This window comes from Heterocephalus glaber, unplaced genomic scaffold (assembly GCF_053883595.1).
Source record: "Heterocephalus glaber isolate CG9 unplaced genomic scaffold, H.glaber_assembly_v1.0 deba00000331, whole genome shotgun sequence".
Taxonomy (NCBI): Eukaryota; Metazoa; Chordata; class Mammalia; order Rodentia; family Bathyergidae; genus Heterocephalus; species Heterocephalus glaber.
The window spans coordinates 66,985,396-67,012,490 of record NW_028258142.1 but is presented as its reverse complement, the minus strand read 5'-3'; the positions used below and the strand labels follow the sequence as shown (position 1 = coordinate 67,012,490).

Here is a 27,095-nt window from a genome sequence, read left to right as displayed (position 1 = left end):
GATGCCGAGGGGGCGAAGGGCAGGGGGTGGTGTTGGGGGCAATGCTAACCCTACTCAAATGATTTTTCCCTAGAATTATGTAGCATTGCTCCCAACAGGGTGGCACCTGGCGACCCAGCACCGGGAGCGCTGTGCACTGGGCCTCCTCCTGCCTGAGCCTGCCTGGCCCGCGAGTGGTGGGTGGCACCACACACTTGGAGCCACCAGGGCCACGAGGACCATGTGTCCCCGACTGACCGCCCTGACTCTGCTCTCACGGGAATGCCCAGGTGGGGCGCCTGGACCTGGGGCTGGACCAGGAGATCCGGGGACACCATCCCTTACCCCGGTACCGGACCCCAGGCTCTGCACATCACTGGGCCACTCTGCTGGGGAACCACCCTGCCCTACGGGTGCGAGCTCTGCCGGTTTCTGTGGAGGCCCAGGGCCACGAGTGCTCAGTACCACGCGTGGGCTGCTGTTCAGCTCCCAGGGCCCAGCCACACGCAGCCTCTCCATGCCCACGGCCTTCCCTGCACAGCCTGGGGGTCTGCCCGGGACTCCCTGCGGAACCCCGGCCTTCCAACAGCAGACACTGCCCTGGGCCCCCGCTGTGCCCTCAGACACCCTGCCCGGGCCCGGGACGGCTGGACGTGAGCACCTTCGCACAGGACGTGCTGAGACCAGCCGGACCGGACCGGCCACAGACCATGCCATGCTGCACCCGGGGCTGCGTCTCCTACATAGGAGCACGCTGCTGCCGCCACTCTGCCTGGGTCCCGGGGCCCCGCTGGGCTGGCACCCTTGGGGGTGGACGCAGCTGCCAGCATGCACTGTCTCCTCTGTCCCCACACCAAGTCCCCTGGCTCGCTGCCCCATGCTGCACTGCGGCTGGCGTGGGCGCTGCATGGTGCTGCAGGGTGTCTGTGGACCTTTGGCCTCAGGCACAGGCACTGGTGGCCTGGGACCGTCCCTGGTTGGAGCCACCCACAGGCCGAAACTGGACGTGGGGCAGCAGCCACCGCCAGGGGCCCAGGGTTCTCTGAGCAGCTCCTCGCCGACTGTGAGTGGCGCCCTCTGCTGGCCTTACAGTCTTCTGCCCAGTCTAGAAGCCTGGGGTGGATGGTGCCGCACTGCAGACTCCTGAGCTCTCAGCTCACTGAGGTCAGTTCTTTGTTTAGCTGTTAAAAATCTGCTCTGCTGCTGGGTGTGGTGGCACTGGTCTGTAATCCCAGGACTCTGGGAGGCTGAGGCAGGAGGATTTTAAATTCAAGCCCAGCCTAGGCAATTTAGTGACTCAAGGAGACTTTGTCTCAAAATAAAGAATTATAAAGGGCTAAGGATACAGCTCAGTGCAAAGGCCCTGGATTCAAGCCCCAGGGCTGCAAACAAAACAAAACAAAACAACTTTGGGCTGGGGATTTCGCTCAGTGGCACGAGCCTGCCTTGCAAGTGCAAGGTCCTGAGTTCGGTCCCTGGGACAAAAAACAAAACAAAACAAAAAAACCCAACCCCCCCAATACAGTCTCCTCACGCTGGCCAGGACTGTGCTGCAAACTGTTCAGCAGCTTGGCAAGGCCAGCGCCTTCCCCCGGTGGCCAGACACGGGTCGGCTCTTCCCTCAGTCCACACGAGCACCTTCACCGACTGGCGCCACCGGCAGTTCCGGGCAAAAGCAAGCATCATTTCTGCCTCCTCCCCACAGTGACTCTGCCAGGCAGGTGCGGCCCCAGGCCTGGGGAACAGATCCTGAAGCTGGCTGGGGACTGTCCTGGGGGACTCCCTTCGGTCACAGCTAAGCCACGACGGACTCTGCCCCTCTCCGTGGCTGCCCACTTTCGTGGAAGGGCATTTTCAGCACCAAAACTAATGAGACTCAGATCCACGTCAGTGTTTTAATCTTGCACTCGAGTGCTGACAGGTGAAGTGTGCGCAACACGACATAGATTTGTTTCTCATAATATTCTGGTGTTGCTTTCAGGTTCCCTTTTCCTTGCAGTGTGAGTGGGTTTCACCAAAGCTCCTCCTCCGTGGCGTGGTCAGTCTGTGGAGCCGTCGCCTGCAGGAGGCGCCCTCTCGCAGTGCACTGTGCTGCAGACACCTGTGTGCACAACCCTGAGCCCGACAGCCCGGGGGTTCTGTCAGCTGCTAGCACTGTGCATGAGCACTCAGGACCCCGAGGCCACCGAGGGGAGCTGCGGCTTGTGGCTCTCATGAGCCCTGGCCTCCCATGTGTCTGGCGGGGTCCAAGACCGTGCGTGTCGGGCCCGCCCAGGCCTGACTGGGCAGTGCCCTCACGCCTGTGGCAGCCTGGGCCTCCTCACTGTGGGGAAAGCCCGAGGGGCAGTGCTCTCCTGGGTTCCCAGGGCAGTGACAGGAGGGCCACACTTGCTCCACATCTGGCCTTGGATGCCCTAGTTACCGAGGGCCTAACCATGCCCTCTCCCGCCTGTCACTGGGGAGGGACACCCAGGGAAGGGCTCGGCAAGCTTAGAAACTGCACAGCCTCTTCACAGGACCCAGGACTGAGGGTCCATCTCCCAGGGCCGAGAACATCAGCCTTTCTTCCGTGGGTGCGTGCCCCCGGCTCATGCTGCCTCACTCAAGCCCTGCTGCTCACCCCACAGGAGGCCACGCTCATGCCGCACCTGGGTGACTGCACAGACACGAAGCTCCAATGTGTGTCCATGTCAGTTGGGAGCTGCTGGCTCTCGCCCGTCCTGATTGCCCCTGGTCACCCTGCATGTGGCTGTCACGAGCCACACGCATGTGCTCCAGTCACGTGCTCACTGCTGGATGAGCTTTGGCTGCAGGAGGCTGGGGTTTCCGTGCTCTGGATCCGAGCACACGGTGGCCTCTCCTCGTGTGACTCCACTGGTAGCAGAGGCTGTCACCAGCCGCCACTCCCAGGAGCCATGTGGGTGTTGAGAAGTGGCCTTGGCTCAGAGCTGCGGGCAGGGGTGTCCCCCGCCAGCCACCCCTCCCGCAGTGCAGGCACTTGGTGTGGTGACTGAGCAGGGCACCGGAGCCAGGGTGAGGGGCACCGGCTCCTTTGCCGCTATCCTCTGCTTTAGTTGAACAGGACTCGGAAGAGGAAGCCTCTGCCGCACACAGGCTCGGGCTCGCTCACCAGGAGGACCCGGCCCGGGGGAGCTGGGAGCTGAGCGACCTTGGTGTTCTCGTGGGGACCCCGAGGCTGGGTGCTGAGCGGCTGGCTCTGCTCTCATAGGGTCCCTGAGACGCGGTGCTGGATGCAGTGGCGGGCCACGTAGGTGTCGCCAGCTCTGTGCCAGCCCCTCAGGCCTGCCCGCGCCCAGGCTGTCTGTGGGAAGGCCACTGTGCGCCTGAGACCAGAGGCCCGGAAGCAGGAATTGGGCGGAGACCCAAGGCCAGAGCTCTCCCTCCTCAGCGCCTGCGGGGCTCCAGCTGCAGCCACCAGAGAGGAGGGGCTCTCAAGATGGCAGCCACAGGTCCTGCCACCACTTCTGCCCTGGCGTGAGGGTCCCTGTACGCTGCCCTGACACCCTGCTGGGCTAGGATGTGCCCATGGCCTCTCCACGCCCCACTCCATCTCCCATGGCCCAGCCCGGGGCCGCCTGGAGGAACAGCGGCTCTGTGCAGTGCAGGAGGCCACATGTGAGCTGGGGGAGATGGCAGCACGGGTAAGAGCCCAGTGGGGCATCCCTGTCCTCCCGGGGGCCAGAGTGGCCCCAGTGGGCATCAGACTTCCAACCCCAGTGACCTGGTCCTCAAACACGCTGCTGAACCCTGTGTGCACAGGGTTACCTGGCCACCTCATTCACCCAGAACCAGAAATTCCCTCCTGAGACAGCGAACACAGCCAAAGGCACCCGAGGCGGGTGGAGCAAGGCACGAGGCGTTTATTCTGCTCATGCCGTCTGCAGCGGCTGCTCCCGCATGGGTGCTGGGGGCCCCTGAGTCTGGCACGGAGCCCTTGTGGCTAGCTGGGGCCTGCTGAGCCTCAGGGTGGGCGGCCAGCAACAGCGGGAGCCAGGGAGGCCCCAGGGCAGCGGGCAGGTCCACAGTGGCTTTGGCTCTGCCTGAGCCTCTCAGCAGAGGCTCACGGGGGTCACCTGCACGGGGACCCCACCTCTGGAGACAGTGAACCCAGAGAGCAGCACAGTCGCTGCCATCACTCTGCTCTGCTCCTCGGAGGTGTGGTTCTGAGCAGTCTGCAGGTCTCTGGGAGCCACAAGACCATGAAAACTGCTGAGGCGGCTCTCAGGGGGCCTGTCCTGCAGGGTGGGCCGCAGCCAGCTTCTCATCTGCAGCCGGGCCTGGGGTGCGTGAGGAGGCGGTGACACATGCGTGAACAGAGGAGTGGGGAGCCAGGGCTGTTAACCTCTGGCACAGCGCCAGGTTGGGATGGGGCCAAGGACGTCGTGTCCCTGCGGTGTGGCCATCGCCCGAGTCTGGGGGAGCGGTGTGCATCTGCTAGGGCAGGGCTGGCCTGGGGCAATGCTGGGGACCTGAGGAGCTCGAGGGGCATCAGAGGCTGGCAGGACCCCAAGCCCGGAGGGAGCCTTGGGCCGGTGGGGCACTGCTGGCCAGCCTTCCTGCCGCACCTGGCCTCACGCCTGGTCATCCTGTCCACAGCTGATCGGCTGCAAGGCCTGGGCGATGAGTGTGGCCATCTTCTGGGTGCCTGCAGCAACCACTCTCCGAGCCATGAGGTTAAGGGGCCCACCTGGTGACAGAGATGGACACCAGTTACTGGGTGGCAGCTTCCCACAGCTCAGAGAAGGGGAGCAGCTTGGGGCCATACTGGGCCCTGTCTGGAGCTCAGCCATGGCCTTGAGAGACCGCAGGGCAGGAGCACTTAGGCTGCAGAAGATCCACCGGTGCCAGGCTCTGGCCAAGCCCAGGACAGAGTGGGCCCACGGGGCCGGGCCCGTCATGCCTGGGCATTGGGTGACAGGTGCCCAGGGAACAGGGACTCACGCTCGCCCCCAGGGGCCCAGTCCCCGGGACGTGGAGTCCCGAGACAGAAGGAACAGGGCCCCTTCCGGATTCATTCTCCTAAAGCCCAGCAGGATGCCACGTGGGTACTGGTGCTGACCCAGGTCTGGGTCATGGATCTTGGGGAAGTGCCTAACCTCAAAGCTTGGTGGGAAGCCAGGTGTGGGAGTGCATGCCCCTAATCCCAGGACTCTGGGAGGCTGAGGCAGGAGGATTACAACTTCAAGCCTGGCCTGGACACCTTAGCAAGATGCTGTCTCAAAATAAAATTTTAAAAAGGATGGGAATGCAGCTTAGTGTGAAGTCCCTGGCTTCAATCCCTAGTACCACAAAACTAAAAAACACAAACCTGGGGGAACAGGCCACATGCTCTGCCCATCTCACTGGGGCCTCCTGGGCCCTTGGAGCCCCGGGACACAGCAGTGAGGCGTGACTGTGGGGCTGCTCCTGCACCCCAGTATTCGGGCTGAGCTGGGGCCCCGCTTGGAGAACCCCAGCCAGGGTCACCTGCTCCTCTTCCTGTCCCAGGCCCCTGGCTGACCTGTTGTGTCCATCACGATGCCACCTGCTTCTCTGATGATGACCGTGGCTGCCGCCAGGTCCCAGCAGTGCAGGCCAAACTGGTAATAGGCGTCGGCGGCTCCGGCGGCCAGGTGGCAGAGTGCCAAGGTGGAGCTGCCGATGACTCGGACCCTGGGAGAGGGAAGGCGGAGGTGGCCGGCGGGCAGCGGCAGAGGGCAGGCTCGGGCGAGTGTGAGGTGCAGAGCCACTGCCCACAGGACTCCACAGCACAGCAGCCTCAGCACGGGCGTGGCTGGATGGGACAAGGCAGAGCGACTGCCCCTTGTAGTGCTGCAGACACGGGCCGTGTGCGTATGCGTGTGTGGCCTCGTGAACATTGGGGAGGAAGAAACCAGGCCACAGTCCATGCAGAGCCCAGGGCAAGAGACAAGGCTGCCCTGGCCCGGGTCCCAGGCAGAGCAGGAGACACGGGACCGCCGCCCCCAGCCCTCGACTGAGCCTGTGTTCCCCCTCGCCCTACCCGCTGGGGTCCCCTCATCCCCGAGGGCTCTCCAGAGCCGGAGTCCGCACCCATGGGCCTTGGCGAGCAGCAGCTGCTCCATGTTGCTGAGGAGCAGCTTCAGCGTGGCAGGGTCACGCTTGGAGCCAATTTCGGTCAGGATCAGAGCCTTGGAGAGATCTGCAGGAGGAAGTCCCAGAGTGAGTCAGGCCCAGCCTCTCGACCTTTGCTTGCCAGGCTGGAAGGAAGGAGGGAGGCAGCGGGTGGAGCTGCGTGGCCTCTGCTCTACGCTCTCAGCCCTCCCTCCTTGGACACAGAGCCTGGAGTCTGGTGCTTAGGAAAATCACTACTGTTGTCACATGTGAGAACAGAATGGCGCCAGGTATCCTGTACTCCAGCTACTCAGGATGCTGAGGCAGGAGGATGCAAAGTTGGAGCCCCGCCCGGGGCTCTTAGAGAAACCGGCTTCAAAAGAAAAGGAAGAAAGGGCTGAGCAGATGTAGCTCAGCATGAACTCCCTGGATTCATCCCTGTACCAGAAACACACAGACAGACAGACAAGGACAAGCCCCTAAGGACTCCATGCTGGGAACAGAGGATTTGGAGGGAAAAATGCATCATCAAGAGACACGTTTGGAAAGGTTTTAATGCAGACTTTCTTCACCTGCTGAGGTCACAGAGACGGAAACTCCCATGGAGCAGGTGACTCAGATGCGAGGTCGCCTCCGAGGAGGGTGCAGATGCCTGAGGGCTGAGGATCCTTGGCACACGTGGTGCACCGTGACGGGAGAGGCCGGCAGGCGCTGCCAGGGCGGAAGCGAGGGGCCAGGACTCCGGGGACAAGAAGCAGCCTGCACTGCCACACGCTGTGCCCGTGCCACCCCAGGCTGCACCAAGTGTGCTCGGGCAGCAAACAGCTCCACAGCATTGCATTCTCTTCCATGGCCTGAGCCCAGGGCATCTTCGCATCCAGGGCAGGCAGCCCTCGTCTACAGCACAGCTCTGGGGTCCGACTTTAAACGCTTCCGAAACACCCGGCTCCCACCATGCAGCTTGGGCTCGCGTGACTCAGGCCAGGCCACCAGCGCAGGGACCACACCACAGAAGGCTCCACTGAGAGGAGCCCCCTGTACACCGTGGGCTCCGGCAACGGCAAGGGGTTGGCACAGTGGCAGGCTGTGACAAATGCCCCTCTGGAGGGGACGCTGGTGAGGGCTTGTGGTGGGACAGAAGCCACGTGGGAAGGCTCTACCCCTGCTCAGCTGTGCTAGGAAACAAACCTCTCTAAACACGGAGCTATCGGAAGAGAGAGGCAGGCCACTGCCCACCTGTCCCACAGCAGGACCCGGAAGAGGGCCTCGGCCACGGGGAAGGAGGAAGCGGTGACAGGCTGTCCTGCCACCACCCTCTAACATCTACTTCCCACCTCACACCCACCGTGTACCCAGACAAAGCGCTTTGTAGCTTCGTATCTTTCTAAAGTCTTTTTCCCTCCCAGGGCCGTTGAATGCAGGGCCTCAGGCATGGCCGGCAACTGCGCCAGAGCTGGTGAGGTTTCTCGTTACCCTGACATCACAGCGAAGTGCCCGAACTCCGCCACTGGTACCTTCCCTTACACCTACAGACAAAATGCCTTCTACTAAGTGATATCCCTCAGATAAAGGAAAAACCTAATCCATTACATCCCCTCTAATATTCTACATGGCGGTTAGTTCTGACCAGTTGTCCACAAGTTTTGTGATTTTTGTATTTTATTTCTCTTTGTCTTATATTTGTCATAATATTTTAGCTCCTAGTCAGATGCCAATATATAGACAGATTTAACTTAAAATAATCTGTGATTTCATGGGAGGTGGGATGGTAGGAATGGACTTCCTGCTCGAGGTGACGAAAATTTCAGAAATCTATCACTGTGAGGGTTACATGACACTGTGGTTCAAGCAATGCCATCAAATAGCTTGTTAATGAATGAGTGAAGTGCCAAATTTTATGTTTAACATTTCTACCACAGCAACAAAAACCTACTAGATTTTTAAGTAGGGCATTTTTGTGTATTTTTTCAATAAAGCAGAATTTAGGGCAAACAAAAAAACTGGTCTGATTTTTTGACCATCTGAAAGCTCTGCTCTGGTTAAGTAGTACTAAGTTAAGACACCCTGAGTATCCAAGTGTCCTGCTTGTCTTTCTGGAGATGTCACGCTTGAGAGGAAGACAGGTTAGCTTTTCGTCGCTGTGACAATGGCCCTGACAACTCCATGAGGAGAGAGTTTGGCTCGAGGTGCCTGGGGTTTCAGGCCCTGGTCGCACGGCCCTGCTGGTTCCAGGGCAGTGGTGGGGCGAAGCTCACTCGGGGTCCCCGCGCCCCTTCAAGGATGCCCCATCCGGCCTGGCTCTGTTGGATGTGCGCTCCTGGGACAGCACTTCCACCAGTGGTCTTGTGACAAACGTGCCCCAACCTCAGGGACCGCTGCACTCTACCCACGTGAAAATAAAACCACTTCCTTTACCTAAAAAGCGTAAGTTCTAGACAGAGCAGACTGCAGGGCCTGGGGAGACAGAGCAGGGACGCCACTTTAGGGGCACAGGGTTTCTGTCCCTGTGGAGTGGGGAAGGTTTTAGAACTTGCTACAGCACGTGGCACACAGCACCGTGGATGTGCTCAATGTCACTCAGTGGTTCACTGTAACACAGCTATTTTTGACTCTGACCTAAGTTGAAAAAAAAGTCATCTTGGGGGAAAATTTTGTTTAGTCCTGTGAGGAAGCACATCAGCACGTTCCCCAGTCCCCATGGAGATCAAGTCGCCCTGGCAACCGGGTTCCCGCTTTAATGGTGACAAATGTGAGTGCAAGGCGGACAGGACTCCATGGAGCCCCTGGCCCATCGGCCACACCGATGGACAGGCAGACCCGGGTTCTGGTGCACCATGGACCCAGGTCCCTGAACAAACGGGAGGGCCCTCGGAGGAGACTCCGCCCCCACCATGGCGCCGACCGGGGATTCCAGACGTGAGGTCTGGGAGCCCCCAGGCCCACAGCGCTTCTTCCCCGAGCCCACCTGTCTCCCTCGAGGCGCACAGCCGCTGGGTGTTGCAGAAGGCGCCGCGGCCCCGACGGGCCATGTACAGCCGCTCCTCCATGCAGTGGTGAACCACGCCGAACTCCAGCTGCGGGCGGGAAGGAGGGAAGCAGTCACCGCCTGACTCGCCCCGAGCGCCCGCCGACCCCGACCCGGACCCCTCCGACACAGGCAGAACAAGGCAGCGCCTGGACGCCCAACTGGGCCAGGCGGGAAAGCAAGCATTCTTCTCCTAAGTAACTGTGTTTGAAAACACACTAAGGCAAATAAAAGTATATTAAAATTATCATAATCAAGTATTAGTAACCAAAATGTTTAAAAAAACTTCATTCTGAGAAACGCCTCTTCCAGGGCTGGGGCTGGGGCTCCGTGGTAGAGCTCTCGCCTTGTGTGCACAAGGCCCTGGGTTCCATCCCCAGCACCACGGGGAAAGGCTGCCTGTGAGCCTGAGCGAAGTCCACAGGAGAACTGCCCGCGGTGCGGATGGCAAGGTCAGCCGGGGACTGAGAGGGGAGCGGCCCGGCAGGTGGCCCTGACGGCAGCTGCACCCTAGAAATGATCCCTGACCCACCTCCCAGGAGGAAGGGCAGCTGTGGAAACCACACAGAGCCTGTCACTGGACACTGTGCCAGGGGCCAAGAGCCAGGCACCCCGGCCTCGCCCTGGACAAGCTTGGCTCACGCAGGGATTAACACAGGCTCAGCCTCCAGCCAGTCTTGCAGGTCTCATGACACTGCTGGGCTGAGGGGGCCCTGGGAACCCAGGAAGAGCCGCATTCTCATGCTAATAGCCAGGGAACATGAAAAGAAGCAGAAGACTGGAGATGGGAGCTGTTCTCCAAAAATAGGAGCCCCCTTCTGTTTGTGACAGGTCACACGCTCTAGGGGTCAGGGGGACACTAGTGTGGCCATCTGCTTGGAACTTGGCCTCCCCCAGAGCCTGAAGTCCACGTGGAGACAGGGCCTGCCCCCCGGGAACCTGCACAGCCCCCCACGGTGAGGACTGCAGGACACACACTTGGCTTTCTTCCGTACGGCTGAGGCACGCGGCAGAGAGCAAGCAGGAGGACCACTGTGTACCTCTTGATGAACAGCAAATCCAATGCTGACCGCCACGTTGGGGAACCTGCGGGGACAGGCGGGCATGAGGTGGGGCGCCGCACACAGCTCCTCCCACACTCTGCTGGGGTTTTTTTTCTTTTTTTTTCTTTTGGTGCCGGAGATAGAACTCGGGTCCTTGTGCTTGCCAGGTAGGCGGCGGAACTACTGAGCTAAATCCCCAGTCTTGCTGGGTTTGCTTTTAAAAACAACTTCCCATTACTTCACTCACTGCTTCCTCCGCCAGCCATTTGGTTTCCCATCCAAGTATAACCAGGCCCGACCCTGCTTAGCTTCTGAGATCAGATAAGATCGGGCCTGTTCAGGGTGGCATGCCTGTAGACAAGCATTTTTTTTTTTTTTTGGTATGGGGGCTCAAACTCAGGACCCTGTGCTTTCGAGGCAGGCAGTGGCACTGCTGAGCTAAATCCCGAGAGTCTCAGAGAGGGACAAGCTTCAGCAGTGACCCCAACTCTGGGAGGCCGAGGGTGTGGACGCCTGGGGAGTGTCCACAGGAGCCCAGTTCTGAGCACAGCGCCTTCCCTCAGGGACACCCTGTCCCTGTCCGTGTTCCTGCCTGAACCCCCGCAGCCCACCATAGGCCAGCCACAGTGAAGGTGGCTTTTGCCAGTTTGCCTGTGGCTTTATTTTGTGATTGGTTGTTTCTGCTCAAAATAACCTCTTTTATATAAAGATCATGGGAGGACACTGCAGCTTGGCTCCCTAAGCCCTGCCCTCCTCAGAGTAGCAGGCTGCTGGTGGGCACAGGCTCCACAAGGGCCACTGCTTACCAGGGCCCTTCTCAAACCCAAGCAACTATTTGACACAGGACTGCCTTACTAGGTGGGAAGACTCAAAAGGCTGGATGTGATCGTCCCTGGATGAGCCTACATACCTCCTCTCTAGGCTTGCTATGCACCTGCCTTCAAGCCTGCCGCTGCTGAAATGACAGAGCGGAGCAGAGTGCAGGAACTGCAGAGGCCCCTCGCTCACCCGTGCACGAAGTTGCAGGTTCCATCGATGGGGTCGATGACCCAGGTCGGGCTGGAGGTGAGCTCACACTTGGCCCCGGCGGCCGTGGCCTCCTCGGAGATGAACCTGCAGTGGGGACTCAGCCTGAGCAGACGGCCAGGAACATGAGGTGGTGAACCTCAAACTGCTTCCCATTGCATTAAGGAAAGAGGAGGTGCAGTACAGAGGCGCAGGACGGCTCTGGGTGTGAACCAAGGTGGAGTCTTGGTCTCTCTCCAGCCGTGGACTTGGTGAGACTCGAGAGCAGAGACAGGGTGGGTGTGGCCCAGCACTGCGAGGACCGGTTCTCCAGCCAAGCATCCAGCAAGCAGACAGACAGACAGCAGAGAGGCTGACCAGAGAGGGTCAGAAGCAGGCCCGGTGGGAGATGCGACCAACGGTCCAGGGATGGCCGAAGGTCCCCCCTTGGCGGGAGGTGCGAGGGGTGTGGCTGGCAGGGCTGTGCCCTCCTGCTGCAGCGCTGTGACCAGAACGCGAGGGCCAAGTGTGGCCTGCAGCCTGCACAGACACGGGTGACAAGGGCCCTGCCCCTGCTCGTGGGTCCTCTCCTCCCGCCCTCCCTGGGCCCAGCTTCCCTGTGGAGAAGCAGGTGGGGTTTTAGGACATTTTGCCCACGCCCGCGGAGTCCCCATGGAAGTCCCCCTCCAGGAGGCCTCCTGCCCCAGGGACAGGGCCCTGCTCCAGCCCCAGGTGCTGCACTCGGCAGCGGGCTCCGGGCCCCTCCTCGGGACGAAGTCTGCAAAGGAGTGCCCTAAGTGTCCTCAGAGGGGTGGGCATACCAGGAAGGCCTTGTGCTCTGCACACTGTGACCCATCGTGCCGTGGGTAGGCAGAGAACCTGACGGTGCATCGGGACAAGATGGGTGTGTCCTGTGCACAGCACCTCCGCCTGCTGCGCCACCCTCGGCCCCAGGGGGCCCTCACACCAGCAGCTGGCCCCATGAGGAACCCACAGCCCCAGAGCCATGGCTGGCGGCAGTGCTGGGCTGCAGTGAGCCTGGAGCTCCCGGCCCGGGGAGGCCCATGCCCGAGTGCCTTGCTGCTCTGCACCCAGCGCCTCCTCCCTGAGCGTCCCTCCCTCTCCTCAGCCCCACCAGACTGGGCCCAGACTGGTCCTCCCCAGACAAGTCTCCAAGGGTCAGCTGGGTGCACTGGACAGGGCTGAGCTGGCCGCTTGGGGACGGTGTGCCTGGCCCCTGCCACTGTTAGCTAGAGGCTCAGGAACTCCGTCTGTTTGCACTGTCTTCTTTCGCAGCTACCTGATTTTCCTTTCCCGAAGTGGGTTGCAATTGTGTTTTTATTTACAATATTTGTTTTGTTTTGTTTTGTTTTGGTACCAGGGATTGAACTTGGGACCTTGCACTTGCAAGGAAGGCGCCAGAACCACTGAGCTAAATCCCCAGCCCAAGAAATCTTTTTTTGTATGTTTGTTTTGTTTTTTTGGTACTGAGGATCGAACTCGGGTCCTTGCGCTTTTGAGGCAGGGAGCAGAACCACTGAGCTAAATCCCCAGCCCTTATTTACAATATTTGTGTGTGTGTGTGTGTGTGTGTGTGTTTTTGGTACCGGAGATCGAACTCGGGTCCTTGCCCTTGTGCAGCAGGAAGCGAAACCACTGAGCTAAATCCCCGGCCCTGTGTGTGTTTTTTTATGCTTTACATTGTATTTTTTTTTTTGGTACTGGGAATCCAACTCAGGACCTTGAGCTTTTGAGGCAGGTGGCAGAACCACTGAGCTAAATCCCTGGCACTTGCAATTATGTTTTTAAGAAAACAATCCACATCCCCAAAACACACTGTACACACACACAAACACACACACGCATGCACACCTCCGCTGTCCCACGTGCGCACACGTACCAGCATTGACACTGGGCTGGTCAGAGCCGTGAAGAGAGGTGCTCTCTTGAGGAAGGGAACAGAGATGGCTCCTGGGGAGTGGGAAGGAATTGGCCTTTTTTCTTTTCAAACCTCCATTAAGCAGGAGCTGGGGCAATCACCAGTCCTGGAAGGGGAGGGGGGCATCTGGATGTGGACACCCGCCTCCACTAGCACGCCCCAAAGACACAGCTACCCACTAGCATGTCCACAGGCTGGGGCTGCTCAGGACATGAGGCCAGGTCTGTGGCTCGCAGGCCAAAGCATGTGGGTGCTGACCAGGGCTCTTGGTGACGTGCCTGCTGAGGACTCTTCTGCACGGTGTGACACTGGGGGTGCTCACAGTACCACCTGAGCCCTGGCTGTCCTCCAGCAGCTGACCACTCTCCTCCTATCGCTGCTGACCACTCTCCTCCTATCACCAACCTTTGTCTGTGCTGCCCACCACTGCCTGCCTTGAAGGCAGAGGCCGAGGTGCACCCCTCACCCCATTCACTGCACACCTGCAGGCAGCAGTCTGCAGCCAGGCCCCTCTGGGCACCAAGAAACCCCACGGTGGATGAGGGGGTGCAGAACTCTCACGTACTTAGCCTGATTTTCCTCATGTTGGAAGCAAATGCCTACATGGCGGGAGACAGACTCCCCAGTTCTCTGCACAGGAGTGGGGCATCTGTGTGCAGACGTGAGTGTGAAACACAACCAGTGTGACATCTGCACATATCCATACACACACAGAAACATACAATGTGTGTGCCTAACTCCGAGCTGGAGGAATCCCCAGAAACAGTTCGCGAGTTACAATGATACATTCTGGATCTTGACTTAACTACTTTTCTTTCTTTTTAAAAGGCAGTTGTAACAAACTTTCCCTATAATTTTGACAGCCAGGACTTCTAAGACTTCTGTTTCCCTGGCTACTCTGGGTTTATTCTGTGACAAGGGCAGGCCCGAGCCTGCCCTCAACCGTGCGTGAAGGAAGGCTCTGCGCCCGCTGGCCAGCCTCCTTTCCAGGGTGTCCCAAGAATGGGGCAAAGGCTGCAAGGAGGTGACAGCAAGCCCACGCCCAGTCGGCGGTGTGGAGCAGGCTCCTTCCTGCCAAGGACTCTGCTTCACGTTCTGCCTGACTCATGCCTTGGGCAGATCTCCCTCCATGCTGGACACACAGAGGGCACCAGGCCATAGGTCCCTCCCGAGGGACACACTGGGCAGTTTAAGCCACTGTCCTCTGTCCCTGCCAAGCTGAGAGGTGGCTCAGGGGATGGGGACGAGGGTGGGCTTCATACCCTCATAGGTCAGGCACCCCTGGGTCTGACTCAAAGGCATCGCCTGAAACAGGGTTGGTGCCAGTGAAGCTGGCATGTGCTCCACGCTGGGTTGGCAGGACAATGGTCCCAGCATGCTCCAAAGAGCCCGCTGTAAAAATCCCGGCCTACACTGGGTTTACTCCGTGTCATTACCACAGCCTGGGAGGAGGCAGATTCTGTGATGCAGGGCTGCCCGTGGCCAAGCCCTGCACTTTAGATGAGCTCGCAGCCCCAGAGGGCAGAAGCAGGTCTAGACCTTATTGCTCTCTGATGCACTCCACACCTTCACAGGACAGGGACCTGAGATGCTGCCTTTTGCTGAAGGGTAGAACAAATTGTGAGACCTACAGGAAGCCTGCGTTGGGGTGTCTGGTATTTTATTAAAAAACAAGACTGTGGGCCAGGGATTTAGCTCAGTGGTTCCATCACCTGCCTCGCAAGCAGAAGGACCTGAGTTCAATCCCTGGTACCAAAAAAAAAAAACCAGAAAAAAACAAGACTGCTATGGTCTCTCTTCAGTATTATTTTATGAAAGACTAAAACCAAAAAAAGTCCAAAGGTGAGAATTAAATTCCTTCCTATTACAGGATGTCAAGCAATTGACTACCAACATATTGTTTCTTTCTTTCTTTTTTTTTTTTTTGTAGTTCAGGCTGGCCTTGAACTCACTATGTAGCCCAGGCTGGCCTCAAACTCATGGTGATCCTCCTGCCTCAGCCTCCCAAGTGCTGGGATTATAGGCGTGCACCACCATGCCCGGCTCAACAGACTTTTTCTTTTTTTGGTACTAGGGATCAAACTTGGGTTCTTGAGGTTGTGGGGAAGGTGGTGGAACCACTGAGCTAAAGCCCTGGCCCTCAAAAGACTTTTTAAGGGACATTTACTTTGAAAACAGAAAAATTATAACATACTATTTACGATATGTTTGTTTGTTTTTTTGGTACCGGGGATTGAACTTGGGTCCTTGCGCTTGTGCAGCAGGTGGCGAAACCACTGAGCTAAATCCCCAGCCCCTATTTATGATATGTATGCATTTTTCTCTTACTCAAAATGTGTCAGTTTGGGTATGAGCTAAACAATAAATACCCATGATTCTAGTGCTGTAAAATCTTAAGTTGTGGTCAGAGAGCCTTCATTAGAATGTTTTACGCAAAGCGAGGCCTGGCCTTCAGCCTTTGGCCCATCACAGCCTTGGCCCTTGGAGCCCAGGATGGAGGCAGCAGGAGCCTAGGGAGCCCAGGTGTGGCCGGGGCCTGGGCAGAGGGCAGCTTGGCTGAGTCACTGATTCCTGGATCCTGTGTAGCTGGCCCCCACTTGGGCCCACTGGGCCTGCTGGAGCAGCTCTGGGGAACCTGCCTGGCACACACCTCTTGGTGCTGGGCCCAGCAGCTCCCCCATAAGATGTGGCTTTTACTCCGTGTGTGTGGCAGCAGACACCTCCTTTACCCGTCCATGAGCCATTTCCTCCACAGTCAAACAGCAGCGGACTCAAGTCGCGGGCAAGGCTGCTGGTACAGGTGAACGGGCTCACCCCAGCTCCCTGAGGGACACACGTGAAGCCCAGGGACATCACTGGCTTTCCTCACAACCCTACGTGAGCCAGCCTCGGCTTCTGTCGCCGTCACCACACGGCTATTCTACAGAGAAACCTCCTTCTGGCAGTTAGTAAGGAACTGGAAGTGGCTGGTTGGTTACTCTAGGGCAGTGATGGCAACCCTGAAGAGCTTTCAATGATGCGAACTGCCCACCACCCTATGTGCAGTGGGCTCGCCATCACTGCGGCAGTGTTTCTTCTCTCAAAGAATAAAAGCAATCCAAATGATTGCCATTTCATTAAAATTAGGGTTGAAAAGCTAAAAATGCATGAATATTTCAGAGCTTGTAAATATAACATGGCAGGGGCCCTGACTTCCAGCCAAATAAGGACCAGAGAGATGACCAAAGCTCAGGCACAAGAGGGTGGCCACAAAACAGAAAGGAACTTCTAAGGGAGGGCAGGTTGCCCAGAGAATCTATCCAGCTCCCAGGAAGCCACAGCAGAAAGGACGCAGCTGGTGTTTGCCCACAGGGAAGTGGACAGAGCACAGCACGAGCTGAGCCCACCACGTGCCATGCGCTTCTGCCCCTAAGACCATATACATGTGGGGCCCAGCCCGGCACAGGTGCACACCTGCAGCCCAGCACCGAGGCTGAGCAGGAGGACTGCAAGTTTGAGGCAAGCCTGGGTCGCACAGCAAGACCCTCTCTCAAGACAGAACAAACCAGAAGAGTGTAATGTGGCAGGTGCATGGGGTTTACGTCCAGAAACTGCCCCTGGAATCCAGGGTTAGAAACCCAGACTTTTTCATAAAAGATGCTACCTAAAGAAGAAGAGACCTCTGTGTCTAAGATATTATTGCTTATTGGTTTTTAAGCTATTTTTACTGTTATTTATTTATTTATTGGTACTGGGGATCGAACTCCAGTCCTTGCACTTGCACAGCAGGTGGCAAAGCCGCTGAGCTACGTCCCTGGCCCTTTACGCTGGTTCTAAACTCAAAGGGGTGGTGTGTGCGCAGAGCTGCTCAGAGGCGTGGCGTGTGGCTGCCCAGGAAATGGGTGCAAAACGTTGTGCAAATATTTTCATTTTTCTGAGGAAGCGATGAATGGCTCCATCGAATCCTCCACAAAGTCACCTTGCAGGGTCAGGGCTTCGGCTCTCGAGGACAGAGTTGCGTCCCTGGAGAGCCTTGGGACATGGCCTGGGTCTGGCCCGTGTCCTCAGCCCCGTGGTGGCCCGGGTCCCACGTGGCCACCGCTCCATGCTGTGTGCTGTTCTCCAAATGTCACCCTGGGTGGCTGGGCTGGCGCCCGGCTGTGACACCACTGCTGGCTTCTCAGGGCTGTGCTTTGCCAGAGCCTCCCGGAGCTGCCGCTGGATCAGCAGGGGCTGCAGAGAGCCCCTCCACATGCCCGAGGTGGCACACGGACATGGGGGCAACAGGAAGGGCGCTGAAGAGCTAGTCTGCTTCCCCGCGAGGGGTGGGGTTCGTATCCGTCCCCACTGGGGCCTGTGGACTCACCTGTGTGAAGGAAACTGCTTTCGCAGCTCAGAAATGATCAGATGTTCCACGAGGCAGTCCGTCTCTGTCACAAGATCTGCCGCAGATGTCTTTGTCGAGACATGTTTTTCCTCTGTGAAGGCTTTTCTGATGACCTAAAATAAACACGCGCAGGCTGTTAAGCCTGCAAGCACCCTCCTGCAGGCTGATGGTGCTCTGCTCAACTTGGAGCTCGGGGTCTGTGGCCACCCCTGCTCCCTTGAGGACCCACTGAGGCCCAGCACCCAGCCCAGCTCCCTGGGAGCACAAGTCACCGCCCAGAGTCTGGCCTGTGCCAGGACAGATGCCTTGCCCGAAGGCCTGCCCTGCTGTGAAACAGGTTTTCTATGGAGGAAAAGAAAAGCCTAGTTTGGAAAAAGGCCATGGCACTTCATGATAGGATCTGCTTGAAGGAAAGCAGGGGCAGAGCTCAGCTCCACCCTCCCCTGTGATCCCACAGACTGGAATTTAAGAGATCTGGGTGGAAGATCGAAGTCACATTGTAAACCCCACAAAGTGGGGTACACTCACAAAGCCACATTACCAACACACAGGGCACTGGGAGAGACAAACTGCACCTCTGGGGATGGGTGGTGGGCTAGCGGCTCTGGGGCCCAGTGCCCACTCTGCAGCTGTGTGCGCTGCAACACGTCCCGTTCCAGCCCACGCCGGGACTAAACGCAGGGGTGCGGGCCAGGCTGGCAGCAGCCCAGAACCTCCACCTCCTGAGGCTGGGATGGGGCTGGCAGTGCAGGCAGTCGCCCTGGAAGGAGCCCAGGCAGGAGCAGGCCCGGTGTGGGGTGAGGACAGCCTCCACTGCCGGCCTGGCCTCCTCCCTTCTTGATCAACTCACTGCCGTGGTAATGGCAGTGGGCTAAGAGCTTGACCTTGACCTTGGCCTTCCTGCCACCCCAAACCCCGTATTCCCCACCTCCCAGGCCCCCCACAGCCCCTCGTCCCCCATGCCGGGGGAGGCACTTTCTGAGCCCCTCCTTGGTCAGGACTGTGCTCCATACTGCTGACTCCAGGAACAGCTTTGGAGAAGAGGTGCACAGATGTGACCTTGGCGGACTGGCAGCCCCAGGCCCAGCCCTCCCCTGGCTGTCTTCACGGCAGCCTCTGCACCCCTTGTGGCCTGCCCCACACTGAGCCTAGACCCGTGGCACTGCGCTTCTAAATCTTGGCAATAAAATAACTGATGCCGTCCCAGCAGATTTGGAGTGTGGTGGACAACACCGGAAGCAAAGGAGAAAGCAGCTACATGCAGTGGCAGCCGCTCCTGTTCTCGCCAGCTTCCGCCTGGCCTGCCACCGACCTCCCCCGGCAACACCCTGCCTGTGTCCATCCCTCGCCGCGCAGGCCTCCCTGGGGCCTGTCCGAGATATCTCATCGCCTCAGCCTCTCACTCACCCGTACTCACCAGGAGCCCTAAATTCCGAGAGCATCCAGAGGGGCCGCTTGGTGCTGAGCTTGGACCTTGCAGTGATGGTGACTCAGCGTGTCCATGTGTATGTGTACTGTGGGGTGTGTTAGCATCACCTGTGCAATGCACATGCTTTTGGTGAGTGCACCACATGTGTGATGCATATGTACTTGTGTGTGTAGACAAAGACACCCTAACCTGAGGGTGCAGCACTGAGCTTGCAGGATTTCCTGAAAAGTGTGGTTGAGCCAGGCTCGGTGGCACAGCTGTGATCCCAGCACTCTGGGAGGCTGAGGCAGGAGGGTCCCAAGTTTGAGCTTAGCTTGGGAAACTTAGGAAGACCCTGTCTCAAAATAAAAGATAAAAAAGAACAGGGGATGTAGCTTAGTGTGAAGGTCTTGGGTTTAATTTCCAGGATCAGAACATTTGGAAAAAGAGAAGCGGTTGGGCCAAGTGTGGAGCGCCGCCCCGCTGGCTGCCCCCTCAGGCTCTCAGGCCAGGCTCCCTCCACAGCCCGCTGCCGCTCCCTGCAAAGCCCTCCCCAGGCCCACTGCGCAAGGGCCAGGTCAGACCTGAGGGCGCTGCCTGAGCAGAGATAGTGCGACTGTAGACTCCCAGCCTCCCCGTCCACCTTCTGGGAGCTGAACCCTGTGTGTTAGCAGGGCTCAGAGCTGCCCTGGCTTCCTGGAGTGTGACCAGGGGACCTGAGCAGGGCAGGACGGTGGGAGCAGGCTCGCAGGGCCAAGGGACCCCACGCTCCTGTCCTCAGGCCTCTGCCGCACGTGGCCTTTGGTGTGTGGGGCTGCTGGGCTGCCCTGGCTGGCAGGAAGCTCTCAGCCCCATGGAGGACGGGGCCCCCCTGAGCGTCTGCGGGAAGCTGGACTGAGGCTCCCAGCAGCCCCTGCCAGGCTGCCCATCCCTCCTCCCTCTGGGACATCTCCCTCCAGCCAGTGGCACCACTGACTCTGCTGGAATGTCACCTCCTACACGAGCGAGGCGTCCCCAACAGGGGCATTCACAGGGAGTGTGCAGCCACCTCAGAATCCCTGGCGGGGACTCCACCCTTGGTGTGGGAACCCTGTCTCCCCACAGGTGGACTGCAGCCTGTGCTGGGCCATCATGCCCAGGGCCTCGGTGTCTAGCTGCTGAGTAGATAAGGACGCCTGGGGCCACGCACCGAACTCACATTGTCCGAAGCCTGGAGAGCCCTGTGTCCCTAAAGTGCTGGGATGGAACCCAACACCAGCCCCAAGCACACGAGGCAAATGCTTGCCACTGAGCCACCCCTCCTCAGGCCCGGGAGACCCTGTGCTGCCTGCAGAGGCATGGCCAGCCTTGGATGGGCATGGCGGGGCTCTCCACACACCGCGCTGGTTCTGTGTGGCGCCCACAGGGAGGGCCGGGCTGCGGATTCCACCAAGGAGGGAGGAGGGCTCTGGGTGTGGAGGCGGGCTGTGTGTCACGTTCTTTTAAAAACCCAGTGCCCACTTCTGTTTTATGAAAGTGGCCTCTGTGGCTGTTCTAGTGGTTTTCTTTGTACTGTGCCACAAAGAACACTACAGGGCTTGAATGCACCGTGCCCTGGTGGTGCCCTCCTGTCCGGTCAGCCATCTGGTCACCTATCTGCTCTCCAACAGACACTGGCCTTGCCACTCGGCCTGACATCTGTGCCTGGCCTGTGGCTCATCTCTCTCTCTCTCTCTGAGACAGTAGTTCGCTGCCTCATGCAGGGGCCTCAGACTCCCAGGCTCGGGCAGTCTTCCTGCCTCAGGCACGCGCTTTGTCTCAGGTCCAGCCCTGGCAGCACTGAGCCCCGAGGCTCCCCTGGAGGTCCCCTGCGGGGCGCTGCCCGCTCAGTGTCCCTCTCCCACTGCTCCACATCTTCAAGCAGGATGCGCCCCTCCCCCAGCACAGCTCCTCCAGGACCCCAGGGCCCCATCTGGGCTGTGGCGCTGCCTCGCTGCCGGGCCACTGTGCTGTCCCTTCCCGGATCGAGTGCTTCTCACCAGGGCCAGGAGCTCTGCTCCAGGACACCATGGCCCAGCAAGAGCTGATGTCAGCAGCTCCACTACCAGGCTTCGCCAGGCAGATTCCGCACATGGAGACACACAAACAGTAGTTAAAAGCAGCAGGTTTTCAGCAACTTCACCCTAGCAATAGGGTGTCCCGAGGACAAACTGCACCGAGAGCAGACAGACCAGAACTGAAACCCCCATGGGTCCTGTCTGCAGTTGCGGTGCTGACCCTGGGCTGCTTCACGAGGAAGGCAGGCACCGCACAGGAAGCCCACTGCACGAGCTGACCCCTGTCTACACCCAGGTCTCCACCGCAGATGTAATGGCACGGCACGACCCAAAGCCAGGCACACACAGTGGACCATGTCTCAAACAGGAATCTCAAATACTTGGCTAAGAAAAGTTTAATTCACACACTTTGCTGCACGGAGGGAAAGGAGATGGTAAAATGGTCTCCCTCAAGAGTATCCATTTATTTATTTATTTATTTATTTTTGGTACCGGGGATTGAACTCGGGTCCTTGTGCTTGCATAGCAGGCATCGAAACCACTGAGCTAAATCCCCGGCCCAAGGGTGTGCATTTAAATCAACAGCGCTGCCCTTTGCCAGAGTCCACGGGGAGAGGGTGGGCTCGCTGCCCTCCCCTAGGCTCAGAGACGTAGACATTACCATTCTACAAGCCATGAGCCAGAGTGCTGCTCTTTAATGTGTCTTTGCAGTTACTCACTAACTGTGCACTGGACAGACCTCCAGGAACGTTCTGTTAATGTTTAACACACAAACACAGCCCAAGTCACTGTGGCCTGGATCCGAAGCCCGGGAAAGGCCCAGCGTCTGTGCCAGCCTCAGAGGTGTGCAAGGTGCCCACTGCCTTTCCTGCCGCACGCTGTCCGGCTTTGGGTCGTGTCCTCCAGGCCGCCCCTGCAAACTTGGAGGGGCAGCTCTGCCCTCCAGAGCCGGACTGGGTGCCATCGCCCACAGAACACACCCAAGGAGCTCTGCCCCAGTGGGGCTGAACAGGCACCAAACCTGCCCTTCGTCAGGTGGGGGAAATTGCCACAGGCGTGGCCGGGGGTGCTCCGTGTTCGGGTTCCAGACTTGTCTGAGCACACAGAGGGGGCGGGTGCTGTTGTAAATGCCAGCCTGTCCAGGCTCCAGGTGCCCAGGCGTATGGTCACACACTTCCTCCGGGCTTCCTCAAGGGGCTGTCAGACGAGATCAGCTTTGTGTTGGTAGAACACGGCACCCTGCCCTCTCCACCGTGGGTGGGGCTCCTCCTGCCAGTACAGGAGGGAATCCTGTAGGGGCTGGGGGACCCATCCAATGTCGTGGGCTCTCCCTGCCAAATGGCCCTTCCTGGGCCTCAGCAGCCTGCCTGTGCTCTGCTCTCTGGAGGAGACCCAGTCATGTGGCAATCAGCCAACCCTGAAAGGTCATCGGCTACCAGGAAACACCGTGGCTGTCGAGTGCCACGGGTCACCACACACCTTTCACCAAGGGGGCAGGGGCACCGGGCAGGGAAAGCAAGACCCTGGTGCCAGGGTCTCCAGGCACAAGGCCAGCAGGTCCCCAAGCTCTTGACGTCACCGCCTCCTTCGGGCTCACTCTGGGCCCAGCACCCTGCACAGCACGTCCCAAAGGCACTTGAACCCAGCTGGAGGCTGGTGCAGGGAGCTCACCAAGGTCACAGCAGCCCCAAGCTGGAGGGGTGGTCGGGGCAATTTCACTTGACGTAACTCCAAACTGGACACCATCCAGCTTCCTGGAGCGCTGCCTGAATGGAGACACACTTGCCTAACGAAGTCCTGCTCAGCAGCACTCTCTACGCACACCCCACAGAGGCCTGGTGGATCAGAGCCCTGGGGTGGGTCCCCCAGCACCAAGGCCTGCTGTGCTTGAGGGCCACTGCTCTGACCACACGGAAGGCAGCTGGGGGCTGGGGTGCAGCTCAGTGGTGGGGTGCTTCGGCATTCGGCACGGCCTGGGCTCCACCCCAACACTATCAAAAAATAAAATCAAAGAGATCTGCTGGGAAGATAGAAGATTGCCTGTACATATATAGAAAATTAAGCAAATAGGGCCAGGGATTTAGTTCAGTGGTGCCACACCTGCCTCGAAAGCCCAAGGTCCTGAGTTCGATCCTCAGTATTAAAAAAAAAAAAAAAGAAAAACAACAACAACAACAAAAATTAAGCAAATAGAAAACACAGAATTTTTTTTTTTAAACTTTAAGGGAAATACAAGTTGTGTAAGAAAGGAAAGAGCACGCTGTGCACTTTCTGGCTGCACCATGAGCTGCAACTGCATGGTGGCCCAGTGTGGACACAGGCAGCGACAGAACAGAGCAGGGAAGTGGCAGCACCGCAAGACTCAAGAAAGCACAGGAGCAGATTACTGAGAAAGCGGGTGTAACCCCCAGAAACCCAACAGGGCCCCCAGGGGACAGGACAAGGGTGGAGCCAGCCGGACAGGGTGTTGCTGTGCTTGACCGAGGTCTTTTTATTACTCCTTTCACTGCTCGCTGGCTCAATCTCCTGTGCGGCTACAATAGAAATCACAGGTCCAACCACACTGTTTTGGCAGAGCGTGCCTCACGAGTGGGAGAGCAGTCAGAGCCCCAGGACACACTTTCTGCTCTAGCTGGACAGAGGGTACCCACATTCAAACATCCCACCTGGGGGGCAGGTGAGGAGAGCCAGAAGACTGCCAACTCAGCAGGGCAGGGAGAGGGGCGGGGACCCTCCGGCTGGAGGCCAGGGGTCAGGAGCTGGGGAGAAGCCACAGCAGGTGCTTTGTAATCACAGCGCAGAGAGCTGGGCCTGGCCCCCTGGGGGATGGTCCACCGGATGTCGGGACAGAAGGCCCCGTCCTCAGGGCTATGTGCTGGGAGCCACATTCTCAAGGGTGCACATGGCAGCTGCAGAAGGGAGACACTGGGTCCTGGGCGTTGTGTCCCCGGAGACTGAGAGTCTGCTGTAGCCACAGAGGCAAGCTTTATTGGGAAGCAACTGGAAGCCGACGCCCCACCGCCCTGCAAGAGCAGACCGTGTGGGAAGCCTCACAGCAACATGGGCGGTATGCAGCGGGCCCTTTGGCCTAAATCCCAGCTGCCCTCTCCCCAGGCCCCTGCCTCCTCAGGCATGGCAGCCACAGGTCTGGAGCAGAGGGGCAGCTTGGCGAGAGGGAGGCTGAGCACAGACACCCCGTCTTTGACGGACCCATCTGTGGGCTTTGCAGTCGCATCCGTCTGAGAGTCACGGCTGCATTCTGTGAAGGAATGGCCTCCACAGATGCTCCTGGCACAGCAGCATCAGTGCATAGGACAGAGGAGGTGCGGTGAGCACGCGTGTGTGGGACAGCCAGCGTCGGGACTGGGCAGGTCTCCCCAAGAAACGAGGTTTCAGCTGCGTGCAGCTGGGAGCAAGTCTGGGGGGAATTCTTACAACCAACATATAAAATATATTAACGGATAATAGAAAATCAGTACTTCTCAGTGACGCAACCCTAAAAATTTGTAACACATGACTAATAACAATTTCCTTAAACGGCTGTCAGTCAATTTCAATCAGCCACGGTATGGGACAGGCTGCGTAATTAATACCTTTCTATCCCCCATGGAAAAGAGGGCAAGGGCCGAGGGTGTACTTCAGTGATGCAGCACAATCCCAGCCTGACAGCCTGGACCCCCGCCCCGAGACCAGAAAACCAAACCAACCAAAGCCAAAGCAATGTAAAAGTCATTGTCATTCAAAGATACAAAGCCGAAAAAGAAGTGTATTAAGAAGACTTAAAAACAAGAATTGTTATTTTTATGTTTTGTAATATTTGCAGTTTCTGTTAGCATCTTAAAATGTACAGCGGGGACTGTTCTTACCCTAAATGACTGAGCTTATGTCTAACTCGCAGATGTAATTTTGCACTTTCTTAGAGCAGGCCCCTAAACTGTCTAAGCTTTCGGGCCTAGGAATCACCAAAGCTGTGACCCAGGATGACAGGTATCTATACCGTTAATGTTGTTTGTACCGCAGGTGGGCAGGGCCGTGGCCACCAGCCTGGAAGAAGGGACCTGAAATGGGAGTGGCTGGGACCGGAGGCAGGGACAACTCGAGGGGACCTGCAGGAACCAGCGGGGGCACCTAGGGAGGAAGAGGAGAGCAGGTGGCTCCTCTCGGGAGGGCCGTGGGGGGCAGCAGATGGTCAGGGACTCCCAGCCCTCACCCGCAGGCGGAACCACCGTGAACCAGCAGAGGGTCTGGTGCAGGCCGGAGGGTGGGCCCTGGGGCCTGGCTGCTGAGTCAGGCACAGGCCCGCCCCCTTGGGGGTCTCGATGCCCTCCTCCTAGCCGGGCTGTCCGGCTCAGGCTGCGTCCTCTCCAGGCAGCACCGGGATCACCACGCGGGCGTTATGCAGCCCCCCGACCCTCTCTGCACGGGTGACGGCCACCTTGCGTGGCTTCTGTCCCAGCCACCAACACTTGGGGCCCTCGCTGAACCACCACCTGCCAAGATGCCCCAAAGGAGGGGCGTCCAGGCTTCCCCAAGTCCCTAAAGAGGGATCTTTATCCCACGCGCCCTCTCTGAAGAAAAGCTTTGCTATTGCTGCAGAGTGGAAGTCGCCCAGGCCTCCTTCCCACTCCTGGGACCTGGAGCCGCACGGGGACACGGCTGCAGGCTGCCTGAGCCTCGGGTGCGCTTGGCGAGAACTCAGAAGTGAATGTGAAAACCACAGAACCCCACCGCGACCCCCGGGGGCTCTCCCGGGCCCGCCCTCCAGGAAGACCCCGGGGCGCGTGAGGTCGGCGTCCCAACCGCGCTCTGCGACCTCTCAGCTAGGGAAACGCTGCCGCCCGCGCGGACCCGAGGGAGCGCAGGGTTCCCCCCCCCGCCCCCCGCCTTGCTCACCTGTCCCGCTCGCTGGGCCACCTGCACCGCCGCCTGGAAGCACTCGTCCCACTGGCTCACCACAGCCGGGCCGCCCGCCTCCATTACCGTCGCCGCCGCCGCCGCCGCCGCCGCTCCTCACGCGCTCCCGCTCTTAAAAGCCGCCGGGAGGTGAGCAGAGGCCCCGCCCCGCCCCGCCCCGCCCCGCCCATGGCATTTTCTGAACACCAATCGGGACGCCTGTCCTTGGCCCCTCCCACCCCAACTGGTTCCTGCAGACTCCGCCCCGGCCCAGCCCCGGGACAGGCCGGTTGGGGGCCGGGGTCCCCTGCTGGGCAACAGGTGCTTTGTGGGGGTCGCTAGCGCGGACCAAGGGGGAGGAGGTGCTCCCTGGCGGAGTCCTGGGGTCCAGGGTGGGGAGATCTGGCTGGGTCCTGGATGTGGCTCCCCTGGCGGGGCCCTGGGGGACACCAGGCCCCCGGCTGTGGCCAGCTCCCCATCTGGGCGAGAGGAGGCAGGATTGTGGGTGCTGGGTCGCAACCCCTGCTTGGGGAGGTGAACACTGCGGTGCCGGGCCCTGGCGTCGCAAACTGTTCAGACCCAGGATGCAGAGGTGGGAGGATGCAGAGGTGGGAGGGTGCAGGGCATGGAGCTGGTCCCCAAGGTGTGCTGCCCTGCAGGCTCCTGGGCATGTCTACACCAGCTCCTCCCCTCCTTTTGGGATTGAGCCCAGGGGCTTTGTACAGCGCCACATCCCCGACCCTTTTTACTTTTTATTTTGAGACAAGATCTTGGTAACTAACCCAGACTGGGCTCAGACGCAGTCTTCCCGCCTCAGCCTCCCAAAGTCTGAGATCACAGATGTGCACCACACCCAACTTCTACCTAACCTCTTAGGAATGCTGCTGACCCACATAAATGTGTCCTGGAGAGCCACTTCTAGGTCTGGAGGACAACAGGAGTCTGTGTAAAAAAGACTTGCTGGGATGCTTGTTGCAAGGGCCTGGTGATGATTTTGGTTTTGCTGAGCATTTGCTGTTGAAGCAGCTTGTGGAGAGAGGCGAGGTGTCCTTGAGGCAAAGATTACCAAGGGCAGGAGGAGTTAGGAAAGCAGATGGAATCTCTGAGGTCTCCCTGCCCGGCTTTCTCCTCCGGAGGCCTCCCATGGGTGGGCAGCAGAGGGGCCCTCTCTCCATTGTGTGTTCTTCATCGTGTTCGGAGCAGAGAGCTGGGCTTTTGGAGACACTCAGGACTGCTCTGGATGCTTCATCTTAAAGTCAAATGCATTCTGTGTTTGGTCTTCAGGGTCAGTTTTTGTTAAAGATCAAG

At 58.8% G+C, this 27,095-nt stretch overlaps 1 protein-coding gene across 2 annotated transcripts; it reads right to left on the bottom strand.

Moving 5' to 3' along the window:
- Positions 1–3,838: 3,838 nt before the first annotated feature.
- On the bottom strand, positions 3,839–25,925 carry Impa2 (inositol monophosphatase 2). 2 transcript variants are annotated; one of them, XM_004853257.3, is made up of 8 exons: positions 25,788–25,925; positions 17,430–17,563; positions 11,149–11,253; positions 10,138–10,183; positions 9,038–9,146; positions 6,052–6,160; positions 5,501–5,652; positions 3,839–4,687 (listed from the first exon to the last, which is right to left on the bottom strand). In XM_004853257.3, the coding sequence occupies exons 1-8, from the start codon at positions 25,869–25,871 to the stop codon at positions 4,572–4,574; spliced, it is 855 nt and encodes a 284-aa protein (XP_004853314.1). In that variant the 5' UTR covers positions 25,872–25,925; the 3' UTR covers positions 3,839–4,571. The 2 variants fall into 2 exon arrangements, with proteins under 2 accessions (XP_004853314.1, XP_021120927.2); XM_021265268.2 differs by lacking the exons at positions 3,839–4,687; positions 5,501–5,652; positions 6,052–6,160 and having other exon boundaries at positions 8,711–9,146; positions 10,076–10,183.
- Between the last annotated feature and the right edge of the window lie 1,170 nt (positions 25,926–27,095).

Excerpts from the sequence above, each read along its gene's own strand:
- Impa2 (XM_004853257.3), bottom strand. The coding sequence starts at position 25,871 with ATGGAGGCGGGCGGCCCGGCTGTGGTGAGCCAGTGGGACGAGTGCTTC. Across the intron at positions 6,161-9,037 it reads GTGCGCCTCGAGGGAGACAG|ATCTCTCCAAGGCTCTGATC; the intron begins GTGGGCTCGGGG and ends TTCCTCCTGCAG. Across the intron at positions 4,688-5,500 it reads CATCGTGATGGACACAACAG|GTGGGCCCCTTAACCTCATG; the intron begins GTCAGCCAGGGG and ends CTCTGTCACCAG.